Raw genomic sequence first — 12,721 nt, forward strand, 5'->3', positions numbered from 1 at the left:
GCTCCCCTCAGCAGTGTACTTCGTCACTCAGCCTGTTCTGCTCCCCACTCTCTCTGGTGAAGCCTCTCGCTGCCCCTGAGCCTCTGGCCTGTACCCTAGTTCTGTATGCACAAATAAATAAATCTTAAAAAAAAAAAAAGATTTATTTATTTGTGCATGCAAGAGCTGGGGTACAGGCCAGAATTGTGAGAGGTGAGAGGATTCACCAGAGACAGAGTGGGGAGCAGAACACTGAGACACTGACCTACTGAAACACTGCTAAGAGGAGCAGCAGGCAAGACAGGAGAGGTCTGCTGTGCTGTGTGGGTCATCTCACAGGCTGGGGATCGAACACGTGCTGCGGTGGCTACAACTCGCTTCATAGTAATCCCTGAACCACTAGGGAGGCCCGTGGGAAGTCATAGCTTTAAACCCACGTGTAAGTCACTGCCGGTCTCTCACAGCCTAAAGGAACTGTGTAGCATCTGTGGCATGATGCCCTCTTCAAGCAGGGCAGAAAGTCCACTACTAGGATATTCCGGTTTGGGCTCAAGCTGAGGGCTGTGCCGACATGAAGCCGGAACTTCCTGAAGCCTGGGCATTTCCTTTGGTCCTGTCCATCTTGTGTGCAGGTTCAAGCAAGTTCAGGGTTAAGTGGTGCCTGGAGGCTGGTCCAAGGACTTCAAGTGAAGAGCCCAGACCCTAGGAGGGAGTCCTGTCTAGCGTCACGCCCACATTTCAACAGAAGCTGGGTTTGTGCTGGGTTTTACACTCCTCAGCGCAGGCTGCCTGTAACCACAGTGCCCTGGGGCATCACTCTGCCTCTGCTTTGCCTGTAGGCGGTGGCTGATAGGGTCATTCTTTCAGCAAGTATGTCAGGAGCCTCCGATTATGACTCAGGGTGAGTGACCGAGGCAGTCATGGCTCCATTACTTAAATATCCTACATTGAATTGTCATAGCCATAAATAACATGGTCGGGGTGGTGGTGTTTTATTATCATTAGCATTGTGGGAGGTACCAGGAGGACTAGGGGCTCTCTAGGGGTTATGGGTGACGTCAGCACTAGATGCCTAGTTGCAAGTGCCCTGAGAAGCAGAAGGGTAACACACTGGGGGTTTTAGAAAAGGGGAGAAGTAGCTTTTGGAGGGGGTAACTATGTAGATTATTTTCATGGTGTGGAAGTAGGTGGCTCTTGGAGACTGGTTACATCCTGCCATGAATTTGGCGGTAGAGAGACATTTCGAGGAGAAGGACCTGGCAGACACAGGTTTGATGGGCTTAACTGTGTATTAGGTGAATCATGAGAAATCACGAGCAGAAAGAGTGTGGGGAGGCCTGCTTGTGTGGCCAGCATCCGTCCTGCTGGCAGACTCCAGCGCCCACAGCTTAGTAGGGACAGTCTGTGCCTCATTCTGAATTGCGGGGGTGAATTTATGGATACTTTCTGGGCAGCAGGTTTTTATGCGCACAGTTCTGTTCCATTCACACCGCTTAGGTTTAATACAGCGTTGCCCTGTGGCTTTGCTTCTTGCATGAGAACATCAGAATGAAGCTGTGTGTGATGGCCAGGGAAGTTCTGAAGTCCACTCTGTGTGAAACTGGAGCTTTTAGGTTGCACCCTGACGCTTTAGGGTGTCCAGAACGACTGTCTTCAGCTCCCTGAGCTGTCTAAAGCGCCCTCTCTACGCAGCTTGAATAAATGTGAATTGCCTTCCTAGAGAAGTGTAGAGTCTGGCTTGTTGTAGTATCTTAGCGAGCAAGCATTGTTTCAGATAACCCTGTTAACCTGTGTCCTCCTCTTATCATTTCTCACAGATGGTCACAAGAACAAAGAAAATATTTGTAGGCGGATTATCTGCGAACACAGTGGTGGAAGATGTAAAGCAATATTTCGAGCAGTTTGGCAAGGTAAGTGGTGTGTCGGGCTGGACAGCACACGCAGCACCACCTGTCCAGGCCCTGGAAGTGGCTGCCGTAGCCCTGCTTTTCCTACAGCTTGTGTCCTCAAGAACCATGTTCGCGAACGTGCTGTCACGATCTAAGCGAATTTCGGCAGGAGCAGAGACGGAAGAGCCCAGTTGTGGTCGGCTCGGTGACCCCGTGCCTGCAGGGGCAGACAGCGGCGCCTCTGAGTGCAGTTGTGCTTGCTTTGCCGGCCACGTGCAGCCCGGGCTGGGAGCTGCCGGTGGCTCTGAGTCATGGGGCAGGAGCCCCACAGCGCTGCTAGGGAGCTGTGAGTCAGCGCCCGGCTTCATTCAGCTGCACTGAGAGGAGTCTCCCTGGGGCCCTTTTTGACTGAGCCCTCCCCTGTCATGCCCAGGGAAACTCAGTAGAGATGCTGCACTTGCACCTGTCAGAATGTCTGTGACACAGTGGCAGTTACCCTCTGGGCTCTGCTACTTGAACAGGCTGAGGGCGCCAGATCAGCCCAGAAATGGAATGAGAGTGTGTGTATGTGTGACAGAGGGAGTCAGACAGACAGACAGACAGACAGACAGGTGCTAGTCAGACAAGCTGTGGAACCCTGAGTGTGATGTGCTGAACTAGCCTCTTCCTAGTTGATGGCGGAGCCTTGGGGAGAGGTGGAGAGAGGTGGCCCAGTCCTCAGGCACTGTGTTGCCCCAGGTCTCCAGATGGGTGGCTCTGGGGGACCAGCCCTTGTTGGGTTTGTGTGGGACCCCTCTCCTGACTTTCAGTGCCAGGACGCTGGTAGGTGAGTGCCTGGGCTGCTGCTCAGCTTCCTGCGTCCTTGGGCAGCTGTGGGCGTTGTCCCGAGGGTGAACAGCCTCCTTCGTACAGACCTGTGTGTGCGCACACATGCCAGCGCCCTTATGTGCGTGTCTCTCAGGGCTGCTGCCAAGGCACCCTGAGTGGATGCTGCACCTGCTTATTTGAGCTCGGATTTCAATTCCCCTTGCGATGCTGGGCGTTACACTGACCCTGCCTAGCACAAAGGCACTGGTGCCTTCTGGCCCGCGTGGACATTCTGTGCTCTTATTTGTTTGCCCAAGATGATGAGCAGCTGTGACCTCACCCCCAGATGTGTCCAGATGTGAGCTACTGTCTGGGATGAGTGCCGTGACCTCTATTTAGCTCAGAATGGAGAGTTCCCTGTCTCTGGTATTAATCAATTTCTGCATGAATGGGAGACCAGGCAACAAAGAGAAACCAGCATCCTTCAGCCCAACCCTGCATTCAGAATAGCACTTAACTGCCCTTCCAGGTTGGTTATGAAAAATGCCTTCCCCACAGCACTGTCTGGCATGGCCAATTGGGAGCTGATTCATTCTGGCCAGTTCTAAAGAACAGCTAAGTGTGTTGCTGATCGTGGACATTACAGTCCAGGCTGATTTAAAGCATGAAGGGGAATTTGTCCATCACCCAGCCCCTCCTGCCTATGGAGAGAGGTTGGAAATGATTGTGAGACAAGTCCGGCTCGTGTAATGGAAGGTCCTGGAGTGCAAGCCCTTTGCTACCGGCCTGCCTTTAAAACAAGACCAGGGGTAGTGTTTGCAAACATGAGGTGGGATTTCTTTTTCGAGCCATAACCTGCCTTGGAATCTCAGGGGCCTATTTGCAAGTGTCAGGGAAGTTGCTGCTGCCCGGATGGGCTGTGCGAATATTCCAGACAGGCTTATACTTGCCACATCTCTGCACATGCCCAACTCTCGGTTTGCTTCCTCGCTCTTTCCTTTCTCTTTGACTTGCTGTCATTTTTTCATTAACGCTCACAGTTGTGAGCCAGGGTGCCAGCCGTGGGAGGCTCTGCGGGCCCTTGTCGCGCCCACGGCAGCAGGCTGCCTGGGAGCAGTTGCTGTCTTGTCTGCGAGGCAGTCAGAGACTCGTCGTTCCTGCCGTGGCGCTCGTGGGCCTGAGGCCGCTCGGTTAACTTTACAGGGCCGTGTGTGGATTCCGGCAGGCTGGGGAAACCTACCAGATGTTTTATTAAAAGGACCAAGGAGGCTTTGGAATGTCTCAAAGCCATCACACGCGCTGTGCTTGCGTTTCCTTGCTGGCTTCCTACGTACGCCTGTGTGCCCGTCTCCTCCTTTGATGGCTGGCTTGCACTGTGTTGGTGCCCCTTGGGCAGGGCCCACCCCCTCTCAGGATTCTGGTATAATTCACTTGACTCCAGAGTGATCAAAGGAGGGGACACTGCTGCTGGGTCTGAGAGGCAGTAAGTAACTCCAGTAACTGTGAAAGGAGGTCACAGATAAATCGACAAACGGACTCTGCCCTTGGTCGCTCACATTCTCATTGGAGGAAACAGAACATGTGCATGCGCGCACACTCGTGTTCAGTACATGCGCACAACTACACACGTTCCTGTGTTAAATCATTTGGGGGCTGTTTTCAAATCAGCAGGGTGTAGTTTTAGCATTTAAAGAGTGCTTATTAGATGTTGAAGATCAGGCCAGGCAGTTGACTCACTGATAGGCATTATTGCCTGGAGAATGCCTGGGGATCCTTTAGGTTGTTAAGTGGAGTCTCAGTGGGACCCAATCTCTGACTCATATATAGTCTCAGGCCTCTAAAAAGTAGAGCTGATGTAGACATCCTCTTCAAACTCTTCTGATAACACAGCTTGAACTCTGGGCTCTGTTCCGATTGTTGATCAACCCACGGAGTGGACTTAGGGTGAGAAGCATACAGAGAAAAGGAAAGGTGGCTGCCCCTCCTGTGTGTCCAAGGACAGTTCTAAGAACCCGGGTGGAGGTCCCCTTGTTTCATCTCTACAGAGGGTAAAGATGTCACCCAGCCTGTTCGGCATTTGACAAAGATGAACAGTAAGGGTCAGCAAAGATCATCCAGGTAAAGAAATACAACTATTAGAATACATATCCAACTTCCACTTCCTCTGAGCCGAGAGCTCTCCATCCTTCCACTGCCTCATTCAGGGTATACCGCTCACTTTTTAGGCTTCCCTTACTGTCATGTCTTTCGCCACACTCTCTTCCCATGTTGCCTGAGGTGGCAGATGCTTTAACTGTTTATTTCAGGTGGCAATCAAGATGGGTAAGACTGCTATCATGGGCTGAGCTAAGGGAGTTTAAATATGTCATTACTGTAAGTGGAGTGGGTGCAGAATCATACACCGAGAGCTTTAAATAACTCAAATTGGAGGCTTGTAAACCCTTTTGTGCTCTTCTTCCACCCTCCTCCCAGAAGATTTAGCTCTCTCCTCAGGTTAGGATGTCACTTGTTTCTATTTAAGATGAGCTCATGCAGTGTCGCCATTGGCATAAGGACTCTGCGAGCTGGGATGGCTGGCCTCACTGCCTGGGCAGCCAGTCTGCTTATTCTAGGAAGGAAAGGAACAGGTATTCCAAGCTCACATGCTGGGCCAAGCTGTGCAGTAACCCCTCTATAACACCTAAACAAGGCCATTTCTTCTTGGCCTCAGTTTCTCATCTCAGGTGAGGAGTTGGACAACTGTAAAGGGGTAGATCAGAAGTATTTTTGACCCTGCAGGCAATCTAGTCTCTCTCAGAACTATTTGCTTCTGCTGATATGGAAGAGCAGCTACAGCCAATACGTAAATCGTCAGGTATGACTATGTTCCAGCAAAACTTTATTTACAAACCCAGTGGTGGGCCACATTTGGTTGGCCGATCCCTGGACTGGATTATTCTTACATCAAAACTTGAGTGTTCAGTAATTCAGGACATGTTTACGTAAACATGAAGAGGTGGGTAGGTAGACAGACAGATGCCTGTCTGTCAATTATAACCAATAGAAATGAGCTTACTCTGTACTAAGCAAACAGTTGTACCCAGGGTGGAATTAATTTCTGGATTTCTTCATGTAGGAACAGTGAGGTGATCCTCTCTTTGGCAAAAGCTGCTATTTATACATTGGAATCTTCATCCTATGAGTAAGATTCAGAAAATCTGTAGAGTATTTCCAGCTCCCTATTACATGTTCTGTGTTCATGAAGACTCAGAAGTTTTGGAGTTCAGCTTTTACTGTGAAGATTCTTTGATTGTGTGGTGGTGTTTCTGAACTATAAGGATGTGTGCCTTAAGGCTAAACTTTTCAATGCCTAAAAATTTGATTCTTGGGGATGACAGGTGAGATCGGTGGCCATTGTTATGTAGATGACAGAACTGCTGCTGAGTTGCCAGAGATTGCAAATCTGGGTGGAGCATGGTCATCCCCTCTCCTCTTTTCACTATTTATAAAACATCATCTTCTAATTTACCACTAGGCAACTCCTTTCTCGGAGGGAGCAGGACTTGTTCATTTGTCAAGAACGTTGATGCACAGTAATTTATTTTACTGCTTTCGGGTTCTTAGTGGACGTTATCTGTGCTTAAGATTTCATACCTTCAGGAATGATGTATATAGACCAACCCCCAAAATGGCACATAAATGATGCTCTCGATATGCACGCGAGGACCCAAACAATAAATCGACCTCTCCTCCGCTGTTCGCCCTGCATAGTCATCTGAAATAGCCCAGCTTGGTAATTAAAAAGCACCGGATCAAAGAAACTCCATGTGCGTGGGTTTCCTCCTTCTCCCCTTTAGGCCCCTCCTTCGAATACTGGTTTCTTAAATTCTCACTTATAGGATTTTGGAGATCAAAAAGAGGCCTTTAAATGGAATGAATTCTCGGCTTCGTCCCGGATGGAGCAGTTCTGCACCTTTTCAGCTGTTCACCTCGATGATAGGGCTGCTCAGTGCTGAGCTCGCTAGGTAATTCTCACTTTATATAACTCCTGTGAAAGCAAAGCAGCCCGCATCTGGAGGCTTCCAATTATACTTCACATGGTGAACTGTGTAATTAGTTTGGAAGACTTACGCTTAGTCATTGGTTTATCCTAATCGGCTTTGGCTTTCCCCAACAACAAAGTGAGCTTATTTTGCTAAGCTGAAACGACTCTGCACCCTTTGTTCCAGCCTTTTATTGTCTCATTCCTTTCATTCTGTTTTACTGCCAAAGTTCTGTTTCATTAGGCCTACAAGTCATTTCCAATTCAGTGGGCTGCTACAATCCCGCCTTTATCACTCCGCTGCCCTGGTTCCCATGTCCCTTCTGGGCCAGTGCCCGAGTTTGTGGTTTGACATGAGGGTTTAACCCCTTCCAGCACCAGACTCTCATTGTGGTGGATGGGAAGAAAAGATCTTAAAGAAAACGGTTTGGAAAGTTATAACTCTTTTGGTCTCATCAAAGGAGAGCACCGTGGAAACTAGGTAAAAAGGGTCTGAGTCTTTTTGTTGGGCTAGGCTTGTGTGTGGGCTGGTAAAAGTTAACTCAAGCTACAGAGGATGGTGCTTGGAAGCTTTCTGGGAAAAAAATTTTTTTTCCTGGAAACAAGAATGAATTGACTTTTTAACATGAGATCCTCTTGTTTATTCCCCTGAGGGGGAGTGCCCGACAGCGGTCTCTGAAGAAGCGTTTGACACCTGATGTTTTCTAGCTCTGGGTTTCATGTGTAGGTAGCTACCAAGGTGGCATCCAAACTGCTGCTCAGATAACCCTTCTGATAGCGTTTGTGTGAGGAGAGTAAGATCCACAATCAACAGATTGTGGAGCTGCTGAAATTTGAAAGGCAAGAGATTTGTGAGAAAATAAATCAGCAAGTTATCATATTCCTGAGAGTGGACTGTGATCCTAAGGTAAAATTTTATCGCTTCCAAATGTGTGTTGTAGATAAATGGCGCTCTGTGTGGTGTGCGGCTCTCTCAGACCAGGCCTGGGAAACAAAAGTGCTGTCTGTCCTTTGTGGGCAGCAAAGCTCCCATGAGCTGTTTGTCTTCTGAAGTGGTTTGTACAGGTGGGCTGAGTGGAGCTTGGTTGCCCTGCCCCGGCCGGCCCTGTTGTCTGCTCATGTTTGCTATGGAGCGTCTCTGTGGGCCTCTGACAGAGCGGACCAGGAAGGGACCCCATGTGCTCTCCCCTTCCTGGCTGGCCCTCCTGAAGGCTACTTTTGTGTTTAAATTTTCTTCCTGTAATAGCCCAGAACAAGGCCAACACTGTCCTCATGTTTTATTAATTCTCTGTCTGGTTTATGTCAGTCTCTCCCTTCGGAAGTGTGTCATATGGTGGGGGGCTGGGAGGAGGCTTTACTGCCCTCTGACCTCTGGCAGAGCTGCTCCCTGCAGAGCTGCAGTTGTGGGAGGGAGCATGCTGCCTCACCTGCCTGCCTCTGCTGCCTCACCTGCCTGCCTGGCAGCAAACAAACAAACAAGCAGTGCCCACAAGTAACCTGATCATTGGGCTGTGTGGGTAAGACCTTCTGCTGATCACCTTTGTGTTTTCCTGGTGGTTTTTTTTTTTTTTTCCTCCAGCAGCCAGAGAAGGGAATCAAGTTAGAAACTGATGAGCACCCCAACCTCACTTCTCCTAAATAGATGGTGGGTTTCTAGGAAAACTTCCCATTTCCCTTTTAGTGTATAAAATATAGCCAGCTGTTGTTAGGCAAATGCATCAGACATTATTATTGCTCTGTTAACAGTGTTTTAAAATACACAAATAGAAAAACAGGATGCCTTCTGGGTAGCAAGCTGGGAAAATTTTGAAATTATGCTAATCAGATGCTGTGTTCATTTGCATAGTAGGTAGAGGAACGAGGTCTGAACTTTCTAGCTTGACTGTTTGAAATGTGCTTCCCAGCATAGTTTAGCTAATTCTCCTGAGGGCCGAAAAGAGGAAGACCAGGGCCAGGGCAGTAAACCCGCAGGCTGGAAGGAGTTAATGGATCTGGGGAAGAGGAAGGAGAAGGGTATTAAAGGCTGGCTTCCACCAGCTTACCTTCCCAGAGCCCTCCTGGCAGCCTGAGGACGTCACTTACAATGGAGTTGTTAGCATGAGAAAGAAAGCTTTTCTCCCCCTGGATGTACTTCAGTGGGAACTGAAAGTGTCTGAGGAATCACGGTTCAAGCTTGTGCCAGTGGGTGCAAGGAGTGCTTCTTGTGGAAGAGAAAGCACAGTTCATTTAGACTTGGCATAGAAATCGAATTCCATTGTTCCATGGAGTGAACATTGATATGGAGATTCCTTCCCACCCCCACCCCTTCAATAGGACACCCCATTACATGGGTCATGTATGCTTTTCTTTTTCTTTGGCCCCCTCCCCCCCCACCCTTTTGTCTTCTGAGAATAAGTCTCTCTGTAGAATGGCCGGATTTGTCAAGTTATCACTCTCTAAATTTTTACAGCTCTGTATGTTCAGACTTGGTATTTGTGAATTAGCTAAAAGTAGGCTGCCAATCGGCACTCTATTTACATTCGAAACCATAAGAGTGAGAGCCCCTGAAAAATGTTAATATGCAGGAAGAGGCAGAGGGCTGCATTTCTGACTGTTGCTAACCTCACCACTGCCTTTAAAACCAATCACGAGGCACACGGCTGATATTTAATAGCTTTTAGCTGATTATTTTTCTTCTCCTCCTTTTTCTTTTCTATCCAAGTTGACCTGGGTGTACTTGAGCGGAAATGAAGTCATCCACATGCTGAATTAGAATAATCACAGGCCTCCAAGAATGAAATGGAAGCAGAGATTAAATGGTAGAGGGAAAGCTGGCATTAATAAGCACCAGGAAAACTTTGCATAAAATAAATAGGAGATTTGATAGATTGGATTTGTATATGCTGTTTCCGTTTTGCTGCGCTTCATGTTGTCTGCCTAGAGTTGAGTTACTGGCAAAGTGGGATTTGATTTGCCTCAAGTCCACAGACCTTCCTCAGCCTGGGTGGAGGTCCTTTTTCCTGTGTGGGACTTTTGTGTCACCGGGACGTTTCCAGAATAGGAGACTCTGACTGAGTGGAGGGTTTGTTAACTGGGGAAGGTTGATGATTTCCTCTTGCAAGTACCCGGTGCAGTGGGGGAGGGTGGGGTAGGGTGGGAGGGTGGGGGACAGCACGCAGCAGGCAAGCAGAGCAGTAAACATTACTGAGGGATCCCTGACTGTGTGGAGAATTGAACATCCTGGATAAAGGGGAGGTGAGCTACCGTCCTGGTTTGCTGGGAGTGGGGTGTCCCAGATCTTGGACACACAAACAAGCCACAATGGGTTGGTCACCCTAAGTAAACCAAAGGTGGGAAATGCTGAGACATTTGGCCTCAAACTCTCAAAGGAATGAAACCTTCCTTGACTACCTCCTAAACATTCCTTCCTGTGTGCTGCAGAACACTTAACTTCATATCTGCTTACAACCTACCTCCCTGCTTTACACTGGGGGCAGGAGTCACACGGGACTGCGTACCCGCAAATGGGTGAGTGCTGAATGAGTAAGTGGTTTGTGAAGGCAGGACAGACAGACCGACCGTCTTGTAGTCCCCAGCACCAGGGTGACTCATCACCCCTGGATGTTGGACCCCTTGGGCTCCTATTTGGGTTCCTACTTGGGGATTATTTATTTTTGGCTCTTGGAAATAAAAAATTCTGCCTGCATAGTGAAAAGTGAGCTTCTTGTCATTTAAAGAACAAAATAAGGATTTAATTAGATTAAAAGGCCCAGCAGAGCGGTTTGTTTACAGGAAGTAGTTTTTAGGTGGTCTGTAGCAGAAGATGTAATTTGCGAATCAGATTAGTTGTACATTAGAGATTTTTGGTTGTTGAGGTCGTTAACAGCCTTTTATAATTGGTGGCAGAGGTAAATATTTTCAGACTTGCTTATTGTATATAGAATGTTAGTATTAAAAAAAAAAAAACTAACAGGGTGCTTTTCACAGAAGGGAATTCAGCTGCCAGTGTAGCATGAGCAAAGCAGTCTCCTGATTTTACTCTTAGCTTGCCTGGGGTCAGCGGCCTGGTGGATAACTACATCCCAGGCCCTGTTGGCGGGGTCTGTAAGGCAGCCTGCCTGTTGTTTGATAGGGAGAAATATTTCAGATATTTACCTTTGAAAAAGACCAGCCCATTTCCTTTATTGATAAATGTGTTTTGGTAACAAAAAAAGGATGATTTAATGATCACCGAACTCCATTCCAGGCCAGTTGGCATCTGTGTTCAGATGCTAAGATTCCTGCTAACCCCACACCTTTCATGCCTCCCTGGTCTTATAATCACCCCAACACAGTCCTGTGAGGTCCGAGGGTTGTTCCTCTCTTAAAGTTAGGAGAGGAAGGCAGGGCAGAAATAGGGGGCAGAAATGGGAGGGCAGACTGACTGGTCAAAGACCCCTTCCCGTGGTGCAGATGCTGACCCCTGCCCCTTAGGGGGAAGTCCTGGGCGTCTTGTCCCACTGACCTGCTCCCTCGGGGGCCGTCCCACACAGGAGGAAGGGGCTGCCGTGACCTGAGTGTCACAGGATGACTGAGGCACGTCTGTTAGGAAGCTGACTCTGCCTTTACAGTGGTTTATTTAAAGCATATTATATTGGAACAAATACTATGGTCAGAACTCAACATTTGCATAAGTGTTTTGACAAATCTGTAAGACTTGGAGACTTTTCAGGAGAGCTGTTGGCTACATTAGCCCTTGTCCCTGGCCATTCTGGCTGGTCCACTGATGTGCTTGACCACTAGGAGAACTTGAATAGAATTTTGAAATCCACCAGTTTAATATAGGGGCTGGCAAACTTGTTCTACCAAGGGCCAGATAATGACAGTTGTTGGCTTGGTGGCCCAGCTGGGTTCTCAGAACCACTCAGCTTTGCCATTGTAGTACGACACAGCCCTGGGCCACGTGGAAGCGAGTGGATTGCAACTGTGTTCCAAAGAAGCTTCCGAAAGGCAGGCGGCCGAGGGCTCTGCCTGCCTTGCCCGCTCCCTTTAGCATATTGCCCGGTGATAAGGGATTGGTTTACTTCATACTCAGACTGTCTGCTGTCAGACTCAACTCATTTATTGACTGGTTCGGTAACTTTACGTGGGTGATGGAGCTTTTTTCAACCTCGGTTCTTCATTTACAGAATGGGGGTTAGTGAGGGTTCTTGGCACACAGGTTTGCCGTAAGGAGTAAGTTAACTATTGCCTAGGCTGCTCTTACACCAGCCGGAGCAGGGTCAGCGCTTACTTAATGTTAGGAACATTAGCTGCTGCCGCTGTCATCCCCGAGGCCCGGTTGGGCCCCTGCAGTGGCCTCTCTGGTCCTGTCCAGCGGTGGTTCTCCCTCTCCTCCCTCCTCTCTCGCCTTTCTGTCTGTTCTCCAGGAGGACTTGTTGCTCAAGTCTTCCCCCCCCACACACACCCCCGGGGGGGATAACACAAAGTTGAAAAGCCCTTCCTGGATCCTCTTAGCATAAAGATGAACTTTCAGCTGGGTCTAGCTTTAACGGAATACACACAGGTCCAGTCCAGCCAACCTGATACTTTCGGCTTGTGGAATTGGAATTTGGCATGGGCCAGAGAGAGCTCTCGGGTCCCATCTATCCACGGGTGTCTAAACTTGCTTGAATAGTTGTCGGGAAAGGGTAGACAAAACCGTCTGAAAGTTGCCCCAGTATCTTTTAGCCATTGTGTAGTAACATATATATACTGATCCCTAATCTGTTATGAATTGCTCTAGCCTCTTGAGAAGACTTTACCTCGTTTTCATTTTCTTTTCCTTTACATATGATTCTAATAAGCCGGGTTTTTTTTTTTTTTTTAAATTTACAGTAACTATTAAGGTGTGGGAAAGACTTTAAGGAACTCAATGTAGGGGCCCTCCCTAGTGGTGCAATGGTTTGAAGCGCAGCACTGAGAAGCTATCCACAGCCACTGCAGCACGAGTTTGATCCCCAGCCAGGGAGCTGACCCACATGGCACAGCAGACCTCTCCTGTCTCCCCTCTGCTCCCCTCAGCAGT

General features: G+C 48.5%; 1 protein-coding gene across 6 annotated transcripts in view; it reads left to right on the plus strand.

Annotated features, from left to right (window-relative positions):
• MSI2 (musashi RNA-binding protein 2) overlaps positions 1 to 12,721 on the plus strand; it is a 357,761-nt gene that overhangs the window by 124,146 nt on the left and 220,894 nt on the right. For all 6 annotated transcript variants that reach the window (XM_004684404.2, XM_012726498.1, XM_012726499.1 and 3 more), the window contains one exon: positions 1,797 to 1,889. In XM_004684404.2, the coding sequence (XP_004684461.1) occupies positions 1,797 to 1,889 (93 nt within the window). The remainder of the gene's footprint in view (positions 1 to 1,796; positions 1,890 to 12,721) is intronic.

This window comes from Condylura cristata, unplaced genomic scaffold (assembly GCF_000260355.1).
Source record: "Condylura cristata isolate star-nosed mole 26May11 unplaced genomic scaffold, ConCri1.0 scaffold00017, whole genome shotgun sequence".
Lineage (NCBI taxonomy): Eukaryota > Metazoa > Chordata > Mammalia > Eulipotyphla > Talpidae > Condylura > Condylura cristata.